The 22,169-nt window shown below is 39.2% G+C and overlaps 1 protein-coding gene across 4 annotated transcripts; it reads left to right on the top strand.

Annotated features, from left to right (window-relative positions):
- The first annotated feature begins 1,432 nt into the window (after positions 1 to 1,432).
- capn3a (calpain 3a, (p94)) lies at positions 1,433 to 20,463 on the top strand. 4 transcript variants are annotated; one of them, XM_084743271.1, is made up of 21 exons: positions 1,433 to 2,388; positions 3,599 to 3,668; positions 4,675 to 4,793; positions 5,846 to 5,979; positions 6,659 to 6,827; positions 6,938 to 7,021; positions 7,561 to 7,655; positions 7,764 to 7,841; positions 7,984 to 8,144; positions 8,706 to 8,875; positions 9,692 to 9,703; positions 9,919 to 10,127; positions 12,527 to 12,563; positions 13,815 to 13,892; positions 14,035 to 14,092; positions 14,689 to 14,762; positions 15,138 to 15,206; positions 15,320 to 15,398; positions 16,886 to 17,026; positions 18,318 to 18,376; positions 19,421 to 20,463. In XM_084743271.1, exons 1-21 carry the CDS (start codon positions 2,137 to 2,139, stop codon positions 19,445 to 19,447), a joined length of 2,175 nt encoding a protein of 724 aa, XP_084599397.1. In that variant the 5' UTR covers positions 1,433 to 2,136; the 3' UTR covers positions 19,448 to 20,463. The 4 variants fall into 4 exon arrangements, with proteins under 4 accessions (XP_084599397.1, XP_084599399.1, XP_084599398.1 ...); XM_084743273.1 differs by having other exon boundaries at positions 1,438 to 2,388; positions 16,910 to 17,026; XM_084743272.1 differs by having other exon boundaries at positions 1,439 to 2,388; positions 14,689 to 14,753.
- The last annotated feature ends 1,706 nt before the right edge of the window (positions 20,464 to 22,169 follow it).

The following is a 22,169-nucleotide window of genomic DNA, read 5'->3' as shown; positions in this document are numbered from 1 at the left end:
CAGGTTGTAACAGACTCTTTTATTTATTTTTTTATATGATGGTAAATAAAATAAATAAATAGTTCAAACAGATGAAGCAATGCTCCAAGTGGGTGAGTAGGATAATAATGCAGGGGTTTCCAGAAAAGACTCCAGAATTGAATGATTGGGATCATGAGTCAGTTACTCCAAAGGGAAAAGAGCGGAGTAAGATACACTTTTAGTGAGAAATAAAGGAGAAAATGATTATTAACAGAGATTTGTTTTCCATATCAAAAGGAGTGACAGGTAAAACGTCTTTCCAAAATGTCTGGATGCGAACACATGATCAAAACAAATTGTTTAGACTGACAACGGAGATTTGAGCTGGTGGGGGTCACTTTCTAAAGGCAAATAGGTTTAAAATTAGTCCTGTGGGAAAAATGCAAAATTTTGCTCATGTATAGAAGTTGAATTACATTTCATAAAGAGATCACCCTCTGTTATTCTCCTTGTGACAGAACATATGTTTCATTCAACATAATTGTGCTGTGATGAGTGACCTGACCGCCTGCTAGCTCCAGATGTTCGCTTGCTAAAAGATGACGCAACCAGTATACGAGGAAATGCTGGAAAAAGCCAAACTCCTACGTGAGAGAAGGAAATAAGGAAATAGCGAGCAAGTGTAAGATTCAGAGCGATATACCTTTATTTGTCTGGAATGATTATGCTTGATAGGGTAGTGCAATGAGATTTAATATAAAACTAAGACTTTTTTCATATTAATTTTAGTTTTCTAGCTACTAAATATTGAAGGTTCCTAGTTGTATAAGACTATAAAGCAAGAACTCTTTATTCATATAGTCCCTTAATTATTTTGTGTTAAGAAATATAGTATATAAAAAGAGAAAAGTGTCAGTTTGCCAATTAGAACTGTAGTTAAAACAGAAAAAAATAATAATACTATAATCAAACAAGCCATGCTTACTGCCTTAAGGTATTTCCATACTTTACTATGAAGTTTGAACCCACGAAAATAAAACAAAAGACTGTGATGAAAGTGATGACACCTCTATCAGTCCCCAGCAGAGGTGGCAAATAGAATCATCTTTTCTGTGTCATTGTCACGTTGGTGTGAAGGTGGCGCATGATGCAAAATAAAATGCAAATGCAAAACATGCAAACTAAAAATGATCAATAATTCCCTTCAAATGCAGTACAACTTAAGTAACAAGGAGTAAAAATTAGATATTTGTGTTAAAATGAAAGTAGTGAAAGTAAAAAGTCAGAAAAGTAAATACTCAAGTGAAGTACAGATACGCAAAAACTCTACTTAAGGACAGTAACAAAGTATCTGTACTTCATTACTTCCCACCTCTGATCCTTAGTGCGAATATTATGGGTTTTATTTTTATTTTTTTTTCCTTTTTTTCAGCACAGATATTGTTAGGTATTCTGCATAAGAATGTGCTTCATACCTGAAAGGAAAAACCACCTGTGCACCATCATTTTAGACTGAACATTATCGCTGTGTGACTGTTAATCGCTCTGTAGGACATGTTGATATACTGTATACACAAACAGTACACATTGTCAGTTCACTGTTGATCATCTGTGCTGTGATTGAATTTGTACTTTTCCGACCAGAGCTAAAAATGGATAATACTCCTCTTGATAGCATTAGCCTGCTCTAGTTATGCTGAGACTGCTCAATGCTGAGCTCCATTGAGAATAGGTTTAAAGGGGTTGAATGCCTTCTGCTGAGGCAGGGCATCTACCGACCACTCTTTACATGCCCTCTGGCGCGGCCCGTTGGCCTTTGTGTCACCCAACAATGATGGCAACTGAGCACCACAGCCAGGGAGAGATCATTGTTCAGCTCAGCCAATGGGAGAGCAACAAATAGACGTTTACGTGATGTGTGAGTTTCCGTGCATATGTGTGTGTGTGTATGTATGTGCATGGTAATGCAAAGGTGAATGCATGTGGAGTGAATGTCTCTTTCACACCGAGCTTTTGCATCTACTCTGTGACGAAGGGGAGGGGGACGTCACAAAAAAGAAAGAGCCAATCAGACATTAGCTGTTTGGATTTATGCCAGGGTTTTTAGGCTTGTAAGACTTTAGTACAAGTGGCAAAAGCCAGTTTTTTTTTAAAAAAAAAGTCAGCTGAGACGAGATGCCCTATACACCGTCTGGCTTTTTCTGTGACCGGTTGATCCGGGAACGAGAGAGGAGAGATGGGGAAGGGTCTCTGAACAAGCCCCTGCGCTTCAACGGCCAGGACTTCAGTGTCCTGAGACAGGAGTGCATCCAGAGGAAGAGCCTGTTTGAGGATGACTCTTTCCCAGCCACTGTGGAGTCTTTGGGCTTCAAGGAGCTCGGGCACAAGTCCAACAAGGTCAAGAACATCGTCTGGAAGAGGCCCAAGGTATGAGGTGGGGGGGGGTTACACCGGGTTGGCACGATCCCCAGCACACAGCCTCTCGCAAGGTTAAATAAAGAGGGGATGGATCACACATGTGGGAGGTGGGACGTTATTTTTGTTATACGGCAACATCAAACCTGCGTGGAAAACTAACTGCCGCTGTGGGATTTTACCTGGAGGAGATACAGATGGGATTAAAATACTCTGCACCAGTCACACGCGGACGGATTGGAATTAAGTTACTGTGCTGCTGCGCAACCTTAAAATATCATGTTTCCTCTTTTTTTCTTTGGTTTAGTGGCTCTAAGATAATTCATGTTTTATTACTAATCTATTAGAGGTGCACAAAGATGTTATTATTTGTATCTGTATCTGTATCTGTTTAACCGACAAAATTATCTGTATCTGTATCAGAACAGAGACCAGAAGTGAACATGGTTTATATCTATAATTGCGTTACATTGTTGTAGTTTCTAACCTAATAAGTGCAATTCTGTTTTGCTTTGGAAATTAAAACTCTTTACAGTGAAGAAATTTTAAAAAATTACTTGAGGTGAAGGGAATCATCCTAAGTCGCTGCATTGTTTCTACATGTGTTTATCTTACTGCAGTTCACACTATGAGAATAGTATGAGTATATATTAATATTAAAATATGTTTAATGAATTGCTTCAATAGTATCAATCGTTCAGTACCAAATTGTGATACCTTGGAGTAAATCTCTGAGCTGTGGTTTATTTTTTATGTTGTAAAACAGTTAGAAACATAAAACTAAAGAATTAAAACAGAGAACTTAAGTTAAACCACAATGTGATAAACAGATTCATATTTTCATGTTATGAAACTGTTTTGACTGTGTTAAAAAGGACCAGCAAATGAAGTTAAGGATTTGTACCGCAATGTGTAATGTAATTTTTACAAAGTAGTGTAGGAACTGATAATGAAATCAAGGATTCTGTACTGGTATTGAAACATTTTTGAACAATAACCAGCCCTAAATATTTAATAATAATATTCAGATTAAGTAATTGTATAAAAATGTACTTGATAAAAGTAAAAAGTAGTACTCATATTATTGCATTACATTTTAGAAATTATGTTTTTGTGAATAAGAAAATGTTTGTATCGTATTATTTGTGCTCTCCTCATATTCAGATTCAGGTGCATCCCCATTAGGATGACGTTAACTCTTTTTGTTTATTGTTGTCTACAGGAAATCTGTGAGAACCCTCAGTTCATCGTTGGAGGAGCCAGTAGGACGGACATCTGCCAGGGAGATCTTGGTAAATTATGCCTCTTTTAACATTCGCACGGTTATAACATCACAGTGTGAGCTGACATTGGCATTTTCTTCCATTTGTGCGACAAAAGTTTCATCGAGAAAGATTTAAATTTGAGTTGTTTTTGCAACAAAGCGGTTGAGAATGAAGTTTCAATGGTGACTGACTTCACAATTTATTAAAATCAACCCCAGCTGAATGTAAATGGGTTAAAATAGCAAGAACAACACATCTGTGCAATGATAAAAGGAAGAAATCCACCTTCAAACACCTGGTGGCGTCTTTGTTTGTAGGTATTGTTGAAAGTCACTGACTGAAGCAAAAATACACAAGGCAGGTGAAGGAAAAAATGGTTAGAGCACATACAGTGTGACAGGACTGTGTAAATCTATACATACTGTATGGAACAACATTCAGTCACAGTCTGTATTCAGGCAGCTTGGGGGGTAACAGGGTAGCAAATATCCCATCGATCCCCCGCACACGGCCTCCCTGCCTGCCTGCAGCGGCCTCCCCATATTGTGCTTATTCTTTTGGAAGAGAATCCAACCAGCAGCACTTCTCATTGTTGTTCAGTTCGGACTGCAAATAAAGGGAACCAAAGGGACAAAGGTCCTGGCAGACACTGTTAACCTTTCCCTGTTGAAAAACTTACATTGTTTTGCAGCGCGGCACACACCTGGACAATCAGAAAACACAAACGTCAGCACTCGGCGGTGGTCTTTTCCTCCTGCAAAACAAAATATGTCCACCAGGGAAGTCAGTCTTTGCTTTTGTTGAGCAGGAAATCACAACCACAGGGGTACATGTTCTTTACTGTGGCGCTTGAAGGAAATCCATACAGCTGGGACCTCGGAATTTAAAAAAGTTCCACTAGCCCCCATCCCGACCTGCTGAACACACTTACCTCGAATTGAATTGAGTATAGAATCGTTCATAAGCTCTGCTGCTGTGAAATAGATTTTAATTATGTTCAGGTGAATTAAATTGAATGATTTTCTGTGTTCAGGTGACTGCTGGCTGCTGGCTGCCATCGCCTGTCTCACCTTGAATGAGAAGCTTCTGTACCGTGTTGTTCCCCAGGAGCAAAGCTTCTCAGAGAGCTATGCCGGCATCTTCCACTTCCAGGTCAGGAATGATCTCTCTTTTATTTCCACAATCTCCAAACCAGGCCTGTGATTTCATCATTTCATAGGGGCAAAGCCACTTGACCTTTGATGGTGTCCATTTTTAAGTGCGCAGAATTAATGAATTTAACTTAAGTGTTAAGGAGGATTTTGTTTTTAGACATTTTTTTCTGCTAGGTTTTAAAGTTGTTTCATGCTCAGTATGGGCAGAAATGGGTCTCTATAGGGAGAGACAGCACACGGACATCCTTGCTATGAAAATACAGATGTTTCATAGAGAAGACGAGCGTATTTAATGCAGATCTGCCTGTTTGTCACTGTAAACAGAGACCCCAGTCTGCAGTGTAAACCACAGAATTAAAGCGTAACATTTACCTTGATCGATCAGAATCTCAACAAAAGACTGGTGTCTAAAAAATGCATGATGCAATGGTGACCAGTTTTCAAACATAAAAAAAAAAACAACAAGAAAATAAAAACATAAAATCATCCATACTGCTCATCTGGTGTAAGCCAAGTCTCCTTAAGCCCCAACATGCCACGTTGACTAAAGAAATGTTATTTACGCCATGTTTTTAGCCTGAATCTTCACTGTAGATCCTTAGTTGGAGCCACGTTCATGTGCACATGCACACTGTCTGGGTGTGTGGTGTGACGGTGTGCAAATGGCATGTCAGGAGACTTGGATTATGCCAGACGAGCAGTATGGAAATTGTTTTTTACAGGTATATATGGGCACTCTCTTGCCCATATGAGTGAATTAGAAGGCAGGCCCAAGATGATCACAAAATATCCTGTTGCTGGTAGTCCTAGCTGGACCTTCTCAAATATTATTCCAGTTATCCTCAGATATCTCCAGGCTTGACTCCCTCTCCATTTCTGAACAGTTGAACTGGACTATTGTAATCTCTTCTATATACACATTAGAAGATATTTGTTATCTTTAGTCTTACATGCATGTGACCTTTAAAGATCAGGGATGAATACCAGTAGCTTCTCATCATTGAGAACACTTGATCCTCAGTATTGCTTCTACTTCTTCCTGCCCTTCAGTTCTGGCGCTATGGCGACTGGGTCGATGTCGTCATTGACGACCGCATCCCAACCTTCAACAACCAGCTGGTCTTCACCAAGTCCGCTGAGAGGAACGAGTTCTGGAGCGCGCTGCTGGAGAAGGCCTATGCCAAGTGAGTACTCAGCTGTTTCATCCTGCAGTGGAGGATGGAAGAGGTTTTTTAGTGGGTGTTTTCTTGTACATAAAGTTTGGCTGAAGTACAGGACTTCAGTTGGGGAGGAAGATAAAGTTTTGGGAAGAGTCCAGCAGAGAGAGATAAATCAGGAGAAAACAAAAAACAGAAAGCAAGAAAACAAAAGTGTTGATATCTTGAGACGAAATAATGAAAGGATGTAACGATATACTGAATATCACAATAAAAAATTCTCAATATAGTACTGAACTATGATGATATCTAACCTAATATTACATGGCTAATTATTTTATTTTACTATTTCTACTATATTTTATAAAAGGTCTGCTACTGACTGCTACAGTTCTTGCCATTTTACTTTTGTTTTATTTTATTAAATAAGAAAAGCAGAAGCACTTTTAGTTAAAAGGAAATTGCTGTACACATAATTTTTCAAGCTGTCATTTTTTGTTGTTTTTCTAATATTACAATAAATGTCATGGACATTTTATCGTGGTGTGAACGTACCTTGAGTTTTTATCATTACATCCCTACAGCATAATTAACTCATGATTTCAAGATAACAACATCAAAAAAATAATTGCAAATACAGCCATTCTCAGCCTCCGTATAACAAAACAGGTGATACATGGATATGTCTGTGCTCGTCCCTGTCCAGGCTGCACGGCTCCTACGAGGCCCTGAAGGGCGGAAACACCACCGAGGCCATGGAAGATTTCACCGGTGGAGTCACTGAGTTCTACGAGATGAAGGAAGCTCCCAAAGAGCTCTACAAGATCATGAAGAAAGCTCTGGAGAGAGGCTCCCTCATGGGCTGCTCCATTGATGTGAGTTTATAGAGCCGATTCCCAGGTTTATAACTGCACTTTTCAGAGGTTTGTCAGAGGATTAAAGGTTGAACTTAATGTTTTCTTTTTGTCTCTGTGTGCATCTGTAGTCCCTGGTTCCTGCTCGCTTTGAGACTCGTACCGTGACGGGACTTGTGAAGGGTCATGCCTACTCTGTGACGGCAGTGGAGGAGGTAAATCTGATCACTGGCAGGAAAACAGTGTTGTGTAACGGTTGAGCAGGACAACACAGTAACAATGCTGGTGTTAGTTTGGGGTCATTATCACTGCTTTTAATTATCCAAAACAGCAAATTAAAGGAGGAGTCTTTAACTGGTTATAAAGGAGTCTCAGTTTAATACTGATGCCTCTGTATGACATAAGCAAACAAGAACATCAGCAAGAAGATTTGCTGTATCCATGTAGTTATTCTTAATTTCTGCCACCGGGTCAGATTCTCCTTGAAAATGGATGAAATGATTTAGACAGGAAGAACCCGTGTTTACTTTTTCTCAGGCAAAGTTACAGCACATTAGGCAATTAAAAAGAGGCAGAATAAGATTTTTATTTAGATAATTTGAATTTTGATGCTATATTATGTGGTTATGACCATGAAAAAACAAGAGTTTTGGTTCATAGTCAATGCAAAATTAAAGTCTCTTGTGGCTGATTTAAGTTAAAAGGGCCTCAAGGTGAGATTTTCCACTGTTTTCAACTTTGTGTTTTCCTACAGTGTAGACCGTCTCAGCACAAGGAGGCTAAAGTTCGTCTGGTGCGTCTCAGGAACCCTTGGGGTCAAGTGGAATGGAACGGTCCCTGGAGTGACAAGTGAGGAGCTTTTAACTCTTTGCTCGTAATCTACTTCTCTGTTCCATCACTCAGTCATTTCGTTGGATCTTTTGGCAATTTCACAATCTTTCACCCTCTCTCTGTCAGCTCTAAGGAGTGGACCACGCTCTCTAAGACTGAAAAAGAGAAGCTGCAGCACCAGAGTGCCGAGGATGGAGAGTTCTGGTAAGGAGCACATTTTGATTGATTTGATTTTAACTGATTACCACCAGTGTGCGTGTGTTGCCACAATAATATTAAGGAAAGCACTTCTCTCTTCATGCAAGATGCAAGATGTCCTGAGTTTTCCCTCTCTGTGTCCATCCAGGATGTCATTTGAGGACTTCAAGAAGAACTACACCAAGATCGAGATCTGTAACCTCACCCCTGACGCCCTGGAGGACGATAAGATTCACAAGTGGACGGTTTCTGTAAACGAAGGTCGCTGGGTGAGAGGCTGCTCCGCCGGTGGCTGCAGGAACTATCCAGGTACCTCAGTCTGCAGAAGAACACAGCGGTTTCCTCCTCACTCACGTGCTTCTAACAAACAGAAGAGCTCAGGGCGGTCGCAGTCTCTCACTTTTTCCTCTGATGTATCAGTGCATTTTCAGAATCAGAAACAGGTTCATTTGCATGTAGTTTTTACACATACAAGGAATTTGCCTCGGTATTTGGTCCATAACAATAAACATAGTAAAAACAAAAAAGAAAAAATGAGTATTGCAAAAGTCAAGAATAGAAAAAAATAGAAACATACGTAAAAACATGCCAATTTAACCTTTAACTATCTTATATTGAGAATCAAGTCTGAAAAAGACAACACTCTACTATAGAAGTCTGAACAGGCATTTTTAAAGATGAAGAATTACATTTCTTTGTGTCCATTAAAAATGATCATAATGATATTTAAAGCAATTGTTATTTACTCTTTAAAAATATTATGTATTGAAGAACACTGGAGGAAAACAGAAAACATAGAAAAAATCCAAATTCCCAAACCCAAAATAAAAAAGGCCAAATATCACAAAATCCTTCCCAAATGTCCTGCAGACACTTTCTGGACCAATCCTCAGTACCGCCTCCGCCTGCTGGAGGAGGACGACGATCCCGAGGACAACGAGGTGGGATGCACCTTCGTGGTGGCTCTGATGCAGAAGAACAGGCGGAAAGAGCGCAAGATGGGAGCCAACCTCTTCACCATCGGATTCGCCATTTATGAGGTGAACTGCTCTTATTTACCATGAAGAGACTGTGTGGTCTCAACATGCAAGTGGTTTTTATTAGATCAAGACTTTTTTTTTATTGTCATGTCTCATGCACTACACTTTGTCTCTTTGCATCTGTAGATATTTCCTAAATTCACCAAAAGTTTGCATTAAATATTGCTTCATTTGCAAATGTAAACAATACAAAAATATAAAAATAATTCTTAATTCTTAATGTAGGGGGAAAAATGGGGAAAAAAGTGGGGAATTTTCATGGTGACATCTATTAGTTAACATTTATAACCTATAGACCATACTGATATGAAATATTAGGTTAAACACCGGTGTTACCGATGAAGGTCCCGTTCCATTTAGTGTAGCAGAGCCTTTCCATTGAGCCAACATGTATATTGCAGCACCTTGTTCATATATTATTCATAACCCAATTTACACATTTTATTCATTAAAAAAACATTTTTAATGGATCTTGACAGTATTTATGGACTTATAGAGTGATGACAAGAGATATTTAAAAATTTCCCTCATGAAACAAACACACTGAAACTATATGCAGATATTTTTTTTGCTCTGCTTTTAATATAAAAATAATTGTCTTAATATAAGTAATTGTCTGGGAAATATTCATGGTAATATCTAGAGGATTTCATAGCACTTGCTGCATTTGTCTTTGTAGCCTGTTCCATAATTCCAGAGCACTGCTATTTTTTTTACTCAGTTTTGATGCAGCAGTCTATTTCTTTAATGTTTTCTGCTCTTAACAGCACTATTAACCTTGACACAAACACTGACGTTGCCTCTGTCTCTCCACAGGTGCCAAAGGAGGTAAGGACGGTTTGAAGGAAGCTCACACAGTGGAGCAGCAGCTGTTTGCAAGTTAATTACACCCCACACTGTTTGGTTTCCAATTTTTCACTAATTTTTGGAATTCCTGTCTTTCTTCATGGTTTTGTTTTTGATTTTTTTTTTAAATGCATATGAGTGTTAGAACATCATTTCCCATCCTTGCCACTGTAACCCCCCCCCCCCCCCCCCTCCAGATGCACGGGAACAAGCAGCACATGCAGAAGGACTTCTTCCTGTTCAACTCCTCCAAAGCTCGCTGCAAGTCCTACATCAACCTGCGCGAGGTGACCCAGCGTTTCCGCCTGAGCTCCGGGGAGTACGTCATCGTTCCCTCCACGTACGAGCCGCACCAGGAGGGCGAGTTCATCCTGCGAGTCTTCTCTGAAAAGAGGAACACCTCAGAGTGAGTGGGTGAGGGCGATCAGGGTAGCCTGCAGGGGGCGAGCTGGGTAAGAGCAGGGTATGGGTACGGAGATTTCCCCCTGTTAGAATTATACTGTAGTTACCGTTAGATTATGTTTGTTAGTGTATGATTATTTCACTCCATTGATGTTGATTCTATGTTTCTAAGTAGGGCTGGGTATTAAAACACAAATTAAATCAGAACCATATTGGTTCTTGGTAGTTTTAGTTGTGCTGGAGGACATTGAGAACGTTAAAATGCTTGAAAGTTTGTTTGTCTTCAGGGTATAAATTGAATGTGAATGTTTGAAAAAAAAAAAGTTGAGATTTCTGCCTCACAAGAAGTTGGAACACTAGTTAGACCTGCAACTAAGAACTGCTTTCATTATTGATAAATCTGTCAGTTATATTAATTATTCAGAAGGTAACGAAACATGTTGGCTGTCTGGTTTTGTCCACAGACTGTTCAAAACTTATTATTTTATATTTATTATTGTATAGATGTTCATTTTATTGTCTTGTAAGACAAATGAAAGCAGCAAATAACCTTGTTTGACAAGGTGGAGCCAGCAAATGTTTGGCATTTTTTGCTAAAAGAAAAATAACTTAAAATAGATTAATTTTCTGTGAATCAACTAACTGATTGATTGATTAATCATTTCATCCATAACTCTGATCACTTTTTATTTTATTATATGTGCAAAAGAACGTTTTGTTGGCTCTTCATCAGTAACAGAGGAACCAATCAAACCAAAACGGGTTTGAGCCACACAGTTCTGATTCCCGTTTCAGTCCAGATTCTCTTGTGTCTGATGAAAAGTCAATTTGAGATCAAAATTTGACTTTTTCTAATATAATAAAATAGAACTTTTAAAACAGTTTTGTGCATCAGTCATGTGGCAGAAATCACAACTAGATTTTTGTTTTGCTTATTCATGGACAAGACAGATGTGTGTGTGTGTGTGTGTGTGTGTTTTATATACTGTAAAAACAAGTCTTAAATGTTTACACAAATAATGAAATGTGAATTTTCTTTAGCACTATAAGATAATCCTAACAGAGCCTGCTTACACCTGGCATTATAATGCATATCTACCTCGTTATATGTAAAAAAAAAAAAAAAAAAAAAAAAGAGTGAACCAAAAGGAAATCGGACAGCTGTTTCACATGAACGTACAGGACATCAGCTGAGAAGATGCTCCTTCATTGTGGCCCAGGACACACTGCGTACACGTTGATCAAAGAATGTGATCACACGCGGCTCAGACCAACTCCGAACGTGGTCTGACTGATCAGACCTCAAAGCATCCTCAGTGTGTCTAGGGTACATTCACACCTGTACTCACAGCTGTCCACTTGTGACCAAATCACCCAAGATGCATTTTAATCCCAGGTCTGAGCAGGTCTGAAAACTTCAAACAAGGCCACTGTAGCAACATTTCCATTAATACCCAGCCCTACTTGTTAATTTACAGTATCAGCTTAGTTTAATATTTAGTTTAATGGTGATTATTGGGGGGCTTTTGTATTTGTTGATGAGGGTGGGGATTTGTTGGGGTGCTTGGCGGGTGGGACACGCAAACCACCAAGAACAAACAATTTTAACGGCGATTTGATTTGTAGAACTGGAAGAAATCGGCCCCAGTTCGAAGCTGTTATGGAATCTTTTTTAGGACAAGCGACTTCAGATTTGGGCATGCACCGGTAAACTTTCAAAATGTTCAATACTGCATGCTCCTCAAGCCTCAACAAACATCCACGCCCACAACCCCAACCTGCTGCCCTGGAGGACCAGACAGCACGCAGAGCCGAACCTGCACTCTGATGGACTGGGATCTGGCTGTCAGTCAGGCTGTGGGATGGATGTGCACAGCAAACAACCGATATGGCTTTATATTTATTTAATGGGTCATATTTGGCTATTATTATAATATTAATACCATTAGTTTTAACCTACTTCAATACCAAAAAGGTGTAGGTTACTTAAACTTACTTAAACTCTAATACAAATTGTAAAATCAGAGGACGGAGGACGAAGACTTCTACAACCAAGATTGCCCAAATTAAGAAAAATCAAGAGAAAAAAAACTCTTGACTGGAAGATGCAACAGGTGGTACTAAACTAACACATTTTATTCACAGCTTTATCAGCAGTTTGTTGAATTATTTTGTCCTTTTAGTCCAGTGTGAGTATGGGACTATAAACCTTGAGAAATGATGTAATGAATCAGTTAAATGCCTGTTTTTTTTAAGTCTTGAGCTCGTGATTTCAGGCTCATTTAACAGTTTATTTAATGAGTATAATGTGAGTGGCTGTAGTAAACTTAAGTGCACAGGCTTGTGGTCCACATGAGATGTTGTTGTCACCATCGTGACTGCTGTTTGTTCGTCTTCATCCAGGGAGATAGAGAACAGGATCGAGGCTGATCATCCAGTGGTGAGTGTTGTTTTTTATCTGTCATCACAATTACAATGTTATGGAGGCTGACTTCTTTCTCCTTTTCTGATTTTTCTTCCTCTGATTTGTTTTCTTCTGTCTTTTCTTCTTCTTCTTCTTTCGACTCTTCAATTTCTGACTCTTCCTCTTTTGATGTTTCTTCTTCTGAATCTTCTTCTGACTCATCTTCAGAATCTTTTTCTTTTGACTTTTCTCCTTCTTCCCCGTCTTCTCCCTGTTCTTTGTCTGACTCTTCAATTTGTGACTACTCTTCTGCGTTTTGTTCCTCTTACTCTACTAGCTCTTCTTCTTCTAACTCTTCCTTGTACTCTTCTATTTCTGATGCTTCTTCTTACCGACTCTTCTTCTGTCTGTTCTTCTTTTGACTCTTCTTCTTTTGAACTTTCTTCCTCTGACTCTTCTTCTCAGTCTTCTTCTCTCTCTTCTTACTGACTCTTCTTCTGCTTCTGACTTGTTTTCTTCTGCCTCTTCTGCTGCTTCTTCTTACTGACTCCTCTTCTCATGACTTTGTCTTCTGCCTCTCGTTCTTCCTCTTCCTCTTCTTCCGACTCTTCAATTTCTGACTCTTCCTCTTTTGATGTTCCTTCTTCTGAATCTTCTTCTGCCTTTTGTTCCTCTTACATCTTCTTCAAACTCTTTTTCGTACTCTTCTATTTCTCACTCTTCTTCTCTCTCTTCTTACTTCTTATGTTCCTTCTTCTGAATCTTCTTCTGACTCGTCTTCTTCTGCCTTTTGTTCCTCTTACATCTTCTTCCAACTCTTTTTCGTACTCTTCTATTTCTGATGCTTCTTCTCACTGACTCTTATTCTTACTCTTCTGACTCATCTTCCTCTGCCTCTCCTACCTCTTCTTCTTACTGACTCCTCTTGACTGTTCTTCTTGCTTGCTCTTCCTCTTCTGACTCATCTTCTTCCTCGTCTTCTTCTTCTTTTTCCTCTTCTTTTACTTGGAGTGATTGAAAAAGAGCAGCGGCATTACAAAACTCTGCTCCTCAACAGCCTTTGTTTTCTGTTTTCAGTTGATTTCAGCCACAGAAATGCTCATCATGCATCATTAATCCTATTAATGCTAAATTATATACACAAAACACACAAAGGCAGTTATGTACTGTATGTGAGGTAAAAAATTTAAGGTCTTTCACAAATTTGATCTCTGCATTTTTTCCTTTGACATCTTCTCCCTCTCGCCTCTTTATCTCTTTCTACTTCGTGGCTCCATGACGCCTCAGCCGGCGCCGGCCTCCGCGGGGGAAGAGAGCGAGGAGGACCAGCAGTTCAGGACTATTTTTCAGGAGATAGCCGGCGAGGTGAGTACAGGCAGCGCAGCAAAGCCCTCCTGTCCTTCTTGAGTGAATATGTGTACCAGAGAGAAATGAATCGAGTCAGATTTTAATGGTTGTCTCGTCTCTTCTTCTACTGTCTCCTCCTCCTCTCTGGTCTCTCTCGCAGGACATGGAAATCACAGCTAACGAGCTGAAAAATGTTCTCAACAGAGTGATCACCAAACGTGAGTCCAGTTAATCCCGTTCCACAGCATCATTGCACTGTTTACACTCAGCATAAGCTACTTTAAAAGAATGAGCGCTGCAGTTTGGCACAAAATGAAGATGAAGGAGGGAACTTGTAAGAAAAACCAGAGCAGAGAAGTTAATACTGACAGAGAGACAGAGTTTGTCCAATCTGGAGACAGCGCTCACGTCAAACTGAACGACTGAAATCACACACATGTGCATACACTCTTGTTTGATTCAGTTAAAATAAACCCGGTTAGTGCAACAGTTTGTTTGCACTGGTGGGAAAGCTGTCAAGTGAACCCTGGTGTGGACCAAACCACCAAACTGAGACCGCTTGAAAAGGTCATTTTGGTCAATTTTCTAGTGGGCTCCGGTGCATCTGTTTGCTTTCACACCACAAACAAAGCAGCCACAGGATTTTATGATCACAGATATGTGATTTTAGCATGATTTCAGAAGATAAACCACTAATAAATCCATCTGCTGACTGTGAAATCTGTTCAAGAAGAAATCTTATAATTGAGAGAGAGAGAGAGAGTATTTTGTCTGTATTTATTGTCCTCTACTGCCCTGTCTCCCCCCCCTCCAGATAAGGACCTGAACACAGAGGGCTTCAGCCTGGAGAGCTGCAGGAGCATGATTGCTCTGATGGACGTATCCTTTGTATCGAGTGCATCGGGCTGGCTGTGTTGTCTGTAGGAGGCACAACCTGCCGAGACCCATGGCAGGGTCTGTGATGGACGCTCACAGGGTCTATAGGCCTCGCACAAATATTAAAGACCAAATATTTCCATTTGTCATCATCCAATATGGTTTTGACACAATGGAGAACGCGCTTAATTATTACACAATCCACTTGATACAGTATGTTAGTGACACAAAACCAAACCGATGTTGTTTTGCTCCTCAAATGAGACGCTGAAATGATGTTTTTAACCGAAATGTCGGTTAAAAATACTGAAATATGAAGCCAGTGGTTTGCTGAGTGGATGGTGACTAATATGTTACATGATTTTGGTCTTAACTGCGTGTGTTTAGATGGATGGGACAGGTAGACTCAATCTTCAGGAGTTCAGACACCTGTGGAATAAGATCAAACAGTGGCAGGTGGGAATGCAGTTCATCCCTGCAGTTACACTTTTTCCTTTCTTTCCTTTTGGACTTGGTCTGTAAAGATGAACTTGCTCCCAGCAGGGTGATTTATACGTGCTCTCTTTCAGGGAATCTTTAAGCACTACAACGCCGACCAGTCTGGAAGCATCAACAGTTACGAGATGAGGAATGCTGTCAATGATGCAGGTGACTCCTACAGAAAAAACTAGAAATTCTTTCAGTTCATCCAAATTACAAAAAGACAGATTTTCTTTGCGTCTGCTAAAAATATCCATGCAGGAATTTTGTTGTTTCTTCACGCAGGTTTTGAGATATCTGTCTTAAGCTGCGTTTCCACCACAGGGACCAAGATCTAAATTAAGTTCCGTGACATTATTTTACCCCAAAAAGACCCTGCTCAGGGGGCAGTACCTCCTGCAAATGCAAACAAGTTTGAGAAGTTGCAGAAGAAAGAATACGACAAATGGACCAACACCCTGTCATCATTGTTTTATAGTCAGCAGATTAATTTTGCTCATCTTGATGTGTATTTAGAAGATGGAAATGAAAGACAACAAGAGATGGAAGGAACCTTTTAGTTCCTTGAAAACTAGTTCCTGGGACTATAAGTTCTGGGTATTTTGGGTGGAGACATAGCCTTAAATTTCTGCTGCTGTTCTAATGACAGTGGTGGTGAATGGATTTTAGTTTGCTGTGAAAAATAACCTAAAGTATGGCTCTCAAAAGACAAGTTTTAGAGGCAGATATCTCAAAACTTCTGCAAATAGAACCAAAACTACCTGAACATCCAGATAGCACTAAGAATTTTTGTAATTTTGGTGAACTGATCCTTTAATTTTGTTGTTAAAATATTCATATATTGAATACTTGGAAAAAATCCTATTTTCAACTTTGACTAAAGCTGCTAAAAATTATTTGTAACACTCTATATGTTTTTTGGACCATTAATGTTTTGGCAAACCGACATATCAGTCTGATCTCTAAAATATTAAAAATGGTCCATTAAAGCTGTAGTTTATCAATCAGGTTACCTGAAAAGTGTCATTTGTTTGATGTTTTGCTATTAGGGATGCACAATAATATCAGAGTGTCATTGGTATCGACCAATAAAAGCTTTCAAATCAATATTGGTATCAGAAATTAACATTTCTGCCAATATGACAGGCTGATAAAATTACACTACAAATTTAATTGTCCGTCTTAAGAGCCATCATCCTGAACATTATGATGAATTTGTGAAGAACAAAGACAAAAAAAAAGCTGTAGTTTTCTTATTTTGCCAGTTTACATTTACATTTAGAAAAAACATTGTATTTTATACCTGCATCTGCCAGTGGGCCATGATGATAACACTCGGTGTAATAATGTTAATTTCACCACAGTAGAGACTTGATGTTCTCTGCAGTTTGGTGGAAAAAAAAATGTGTGTATACATCACATATATTGATTTCAGAAATTGCCCAAAATAAGGTGGAAAATATCTGCAAAAATCCAATATTGTGCATCCCTATTTGCTATGTTTTTATGCATTTTGAAGTGATGATATTGACCCATATTTTCTGGGTTAAGATGTAAACATGCTGTTTGTAGGCAGTAGGATTGATTTAATCTGTGCTGCTGCAGATGAACTTACAGCTTGAACTCATCCTCTAAATGTTCTTGTCACTGTACAGTCATGTGTCTTGTGTCCCGCTCAGGCTTCCGTCTCAACAACCAGCTGTACGACATCATCACCATGCGCTACGCAAACGAGAACATGAACATCGACTTCGACAGCTTCATCAGCTGTCTGGTTCGGCTCGAAGCCATGTTCAGTAAGTCAGTGCCTCACCTGCACTGTCACTCATGTACGATGACATATGGAGAAGGCCAATGTTTTAAATTATCGATAACATTTCTGAAACACTTTCCAGCCTCACATCTGTATTTTACACATCTGTATGTGTCTGTTACAAACTTTCTTTTCTCCTATCCATTAAGTCTTTGAGTTCAGTGGTAAAAGTGATTTCACTTGGCGAGATTTTAATGTGAAAACACACATAAACAGTCATATTCACAGATTGAGGCTGACACATCCCAACTAATTAACACCTTGTAGATTTGCAGAGATGAAAGTCTGTCATGTACAGACGCTGGCAAAAATATAAAGCTTAGAGGGAAATACAGACATCAACAAGATGCTTCATAGAAAGACTTGGTCCATACCACACTTACTAGGATAGCAGCATAATTGGGATGTTCAGAAAGAAGCCTGTATTTTTCATTTTTTAACCGTTATTTGTATTGCAGTCGCTATTAAGGATGCACAAAAGAGGAAGTTTGGCTTCCTTAAAACTACAGTTGGAAACTTCTACAAAAATAACTTGGTTGCAATTAATCTGTCGATTATTTTCTGGATTAATTGATTAGTGGTTTGGTCCATAAAATGTTGATCACTGTTATTCAAAGCCCAAGCGATCCTCCTCAAATGTCTTGTTTTGTCCAAGACACAAACATATCCAGTTTACTGTCATGGAGAACTTCAGAAACCAGAAAAATATTCACATTTGAGGAGCTGAAATCAGCAAATTTTCATAAAACTTTTCATTAAAAACAACTAAAAATGATTAAATGATTATTAAAATCTTACTAATTAATTTAATAATCAATTAATCATTGCAGCTCTATTTATTATAAACTTCATTTATATAGCACTTTTTAAAAATCTGGTTTACAAAGTGTTTCACAAGCATAAAAACAAAAATACACAACAGAGTGATTATTAGTGTGATCAAGAAATAAACAAAGAAAAAAAAAATTAAACAGAATTGCAGTGAGACTAAGAGACTCTTTAAAAGCTATCCTATATAAGTAAGTTTTCAAAAGAGCTTAAAGGGAGGACAAACATTGTTAAATATAATATTTGCTATATATCCTGACAATCATACATGAGACAGATAATATGTGAAGAAAATCAGGTTCCTATACTGACAGTTTCAGCAAATATGACAGAAAGTTTTTTTTGTAGAAGTTACCAACTGTAGCTTTAAGTGGCTCATGTATGAAGTGCATCATGGTTGTGTTGAATCAGAGATGCAGTGTGATGGGGGTTTTCTTTCTCTCCAGGGGCGTTCCAGGCCTTTGATCAGGATGGAGATGGTACAATCAGACTCAGTGTCCTGGAGGTAAGAGCTACGACAACATGTTAGTTCTAAACTCCTCTGGCTACACGCATGAAGCAACAACCTGAACCTTTACAAAGGAAGGTTACTGTAAACCGGCTTGGTGATGGGTTATAACTCAGTAGGCACTGTAGTTCATGTGAAACTACAATCTACATTAAACAGTTTTTAAAGTTTTTTGAAGCTGGATTGTATGAGGTACATATGCATAGTCAATGTATTTCTTACAGTAGAGGGAAGTCAGCAGGAGTACTGATGTAGGAAGCTGAACAGGGTCATTTAGCCGTCACAACAGCCATCAGTTTAAGTGTACACTGTGTTTAGAATATTTTTTACTGCTTTACCCTGCTGATAGACGGCCGTTTCTGATGGGAAACCACTGTTCAGTCAGCCAAATATCACTATTTATCCTGCAGAAAATGTTGCTGGTCCACCACTGTCTTGATTGTTTAGTTTGTTTGTGTTATCTTATAACTTTGTTTAATCTGGACTAGCCTTTTGAAACACTCAGATAAACCTTCGTGCTCGGCAAGGTAAAATTACCGTTTTTGTTAAAGGAGTCTGGTGGCACTGAAGAGAGAGATATTTCTTCTTCTTATTATTATTATTATTACTTTTAATGCAAAATTGCATTTTTGAGGGCCTAAATGTGCTCAAAAACTCTGTGTCTTCTCAAAATTTTGCACACTTGTCACATCTGGTGAAAAATTCAATATTTTATGGGTGTTACAAATGCATGTGGCAAAATGCCTCAACGGCACCCTCCAGCAGTTTTAAAAATCACAGCCCCCTCCTTTAACTTTGACCTACGTGTATGAAAATCGGTACACATATGTATGACGCCGGGACGTACAAAAAAGCCTCTTGGAGCCACACCCTAAACATTTTGCTTAGTTTTCTACATCAGTACTCCTGCTATTTTTTTCCAGACTGGGGACGTGCAGACCACCATCTCCTCTGGAGAATACACTGACTATATATGGCCACTGTGAGGCGCAAGGTGCATATACTAGATTTATTGAATCTTTTCCTTGTGTCTGTCTGCAGTGGCTCCAGTTGACCATGTACGCCTAGACAGGCCCATCTTCTCCCAGGTGAGCTCCACTCCACACGAGGACCAGACCTGCCAGCCTTTACCTCAATATTCAGTGTGCCCGATCGTCGTTAGCTCTCATCCACTTCACCTCCAGCCTCCCCTCCCTCAGTCCCAACAACTCTGCTCTCTTCTACTGCAACATGTTCATCAACACTCTTCTTCAGTTTTACTTCCTCTTCCTAGTTCCCTCTATCTAGGTCTCGGGCAGTTTCTCTCTCTGCTCTTGTCCTTCCATTATCATCGAAATATCAGTCTCTCCCTTCAGCCATTAGCCTCTTTTTTTTTTTTTTTTAAGGCCAACCTTACGTAAAAACACTTGTACGGTACTTTTCTCAGGCATCAAACACACACAACCTCTTTTTTTCTGTCACAATACCTCACAGAGCTCCCTCTACCACCCCTTATGTTATCTTCTGTTACCAAACTGAGCAGGACATTCTTCCTGTATTCATTCCAGTGAACTGGGCTCTCTGGTGGACAGTGAATAAACTTGTGAATCACTCCTACATCTGTTATATTTCTGATAATACAACTAACACTTTCTGCAGGATTTCCCGGCTTCCTGAACAAATATCACTCTGCCCCCCCACCCCAACCCTGTTTTTATCAATCACTTATTTTTGTGAATAAAACTATCCTGTTGGAATTTTTTGTGGGCCTCAAGAATCAGTCACATGTCCCCCCCCCACTAGCGACGGTGCTCCAGTCTTATGGACAAACTCAGGCTTCGACAACTGTCCAGTCTGCCAGTCTTTCAGCTCTTCATGTGGATGGATGAGATTCAAGAACTAAACTGTGGAGCTGACGAGTTTTTACTTTTAACATCGACGTTCGAGGTTCAAATATGGATTTGAAAGAATATGGCTAACGGGTTGGACTGCAGCTTTTTTGTGATTTTCCCATTAAGGTTTTGGTCAAATGAGTGTACTGCATTTTTAACCATTTTAACCAAATAAATAAATGTGTAGTTATTGGTGTGACTGCGTTACCAGTAGATTTGATGTGAAATTGTGGTATTTTTGACCATAAAATGTGCTTTGTGCTGTTGTGACACATGACATTTATTTAAAGGACCAGTGTATATCATTTATTGGCATCTTGGGCGAGCTTGCAGATTGCAAACACCTCATCTTACCCTCCCCCTCCCCTCCGTGCAGACACTGTCATTTAGTTGGGAAAAATTTAGCAAGGGGGTTGTGGTGGATAAATGGCTGAAATACAGGACTCCCACCCAGGAGACGGGGCTTCAGGTGCCGTGTGAAGTCAAATGTCACTATTAACGACTTTTAAACACTAGGTCGGCTATTATTTATTAACTTTTTTACTTTTGTTTTCAGTTGCAGTTTGGTCTGGCACAAAAAACTACTTGGGTAGGTCAGAGTAGGAACAAAAAAAATACTTGGGAAGGTTTAGGAACAAAAACTATTTTGGTCGGTTTAAGAACAAAAATACTACTTGAGAATAAGGACAAAAACTACTTGGGTCAATTTAGGAACAAAAACAACTTAAGTAAGGTTCGGAAGAAAAACTACTTGGGTAGGTTATGAAACAATACAAAAACTACCTGAGTTGGATTAGGAAGAAAAACTACTAAGGTAAGTTCTGGAACATTAACTTCTCTGGTTGCTTTAAGAGCCTTGGGTTGGTTTGGGCGCAAAAATTACTTGGCTCATTTTAGAAACATAAACTACTTTTGTCGGTTTAGGAAGGAAAACTACTTGAGCCAGATTAGGCAGATATTCTATTTGGTTCAGTTTAGGAACACAACTATTTAGGAACACAAACTACTTAGGTCAGTATCAGAAAAGATCATGGGTTATGGTTAAAATAGACACATCGCTGAGGCAACGAGAGCTTGCCAGTCATAGCACAGTAGGGCGAGACTTGGCCAAACAGTCTTCAGGAAAAAAAAAAAAAAACATTGTAGGAGAACATACAATAGCCATGAAACTTAAGAAAAATGTAAAAAGCCATATCTAGAGCCAGTGTTGATTTGTAAGTTCTGGCCTGCTGTACAAAGATTATCAGGTGATACTACATTAATGAAAAGATACTTGTGAATATAATATAAAATTCTGCCATAATCTGCCTATAAATCCCCAAAAACATGACACACTGGACCTTTAAAGTCAGCATATAAATCAAAGGCACCACACAAGACACAGAAAATCGTTTTATGTTGCAACATTTTTTTTTAATTATTATTATAACAATGTTTTTGATTGCACTTTCTTATAAAATATCTCTTCACAACTTTAATAACAACTGAAAAAAAAAACCTTGAAGAAACTCAGGAATGCCAGGTAAGAGGTGAAGTGCACGCTTTCCTCGGTCATAAACAACGAGCGGATGAGGCGAGTTTGGAAGACGGCGGCTTTGAGAGAGTCACGTTAACTCTGCTGAGATACAAATCTTCGAAAAGAGAACACAACCAAGAGGGCTGTAACCACACCAAAGTTTCCAAAATAGAGCATCGGCTGGGCTTTCAGACTGGTTAAAATTGGTTGAATATGCCTGTTTTAAAAAAGCGGTTTTGTGTTACCAACTTGGGGGTGAGGTATGGCATGGGAGATGAATCCTAAATCTATCCTTCAAGCTCTTCCATCGAACACCTCCTCAAAACATCCTTCACCTCCGCACTTCATTAGAAAACTATCTTCCCCGTGGAAAATACAGCTCTGGCCTTCTGCTCGATGCTCC

This window comes from Lutjanus erythropterus, chromosome 18 (assembly GCF_056507025.1).
Source record: "Lutjanus erythropterus isolate fLutEry1 chromosome 18, fLutEry1.hap2, whole genome shotgun sequence".
Classification (NCBI taxonomy): Eukaryota; Metazoa; Chordata; class Actinopteri; order Lutjaniformes; family Lutjanidae; genus Lutjanus; species Lutjanus erythropterus.
The sequence above is the reverse complement of the archived record's forward strand: the minus strand, read 5'-3'. Positions and strand labels throughout refer to the sequence as shown.

Bases quoted from the DNA above. Each gene is read 5' to 3' on its own strand.
- capn3a (XM_084743271.1), top strand. From the start codon at position 2,137: ATGCCCTATACACCGTCTGGCTTTTTCTGTGACCGGTTGATCCGGGAA. The intron at 2,389-3,598 runs GTATGAGGTGGG...TGTTGTCTACAG, and splicing joins TCGTCTGGAAGAGGCCCAAG to GAAATCTGTGAGAACCCTCA. The intron at 14,093-14,688 runs GTGAGTCCAGTT...CCCCCCCTCCAG, and splicing joins CAACAGAGTGATCACCAAAC to ATAAGGACCTGAACACAGAG.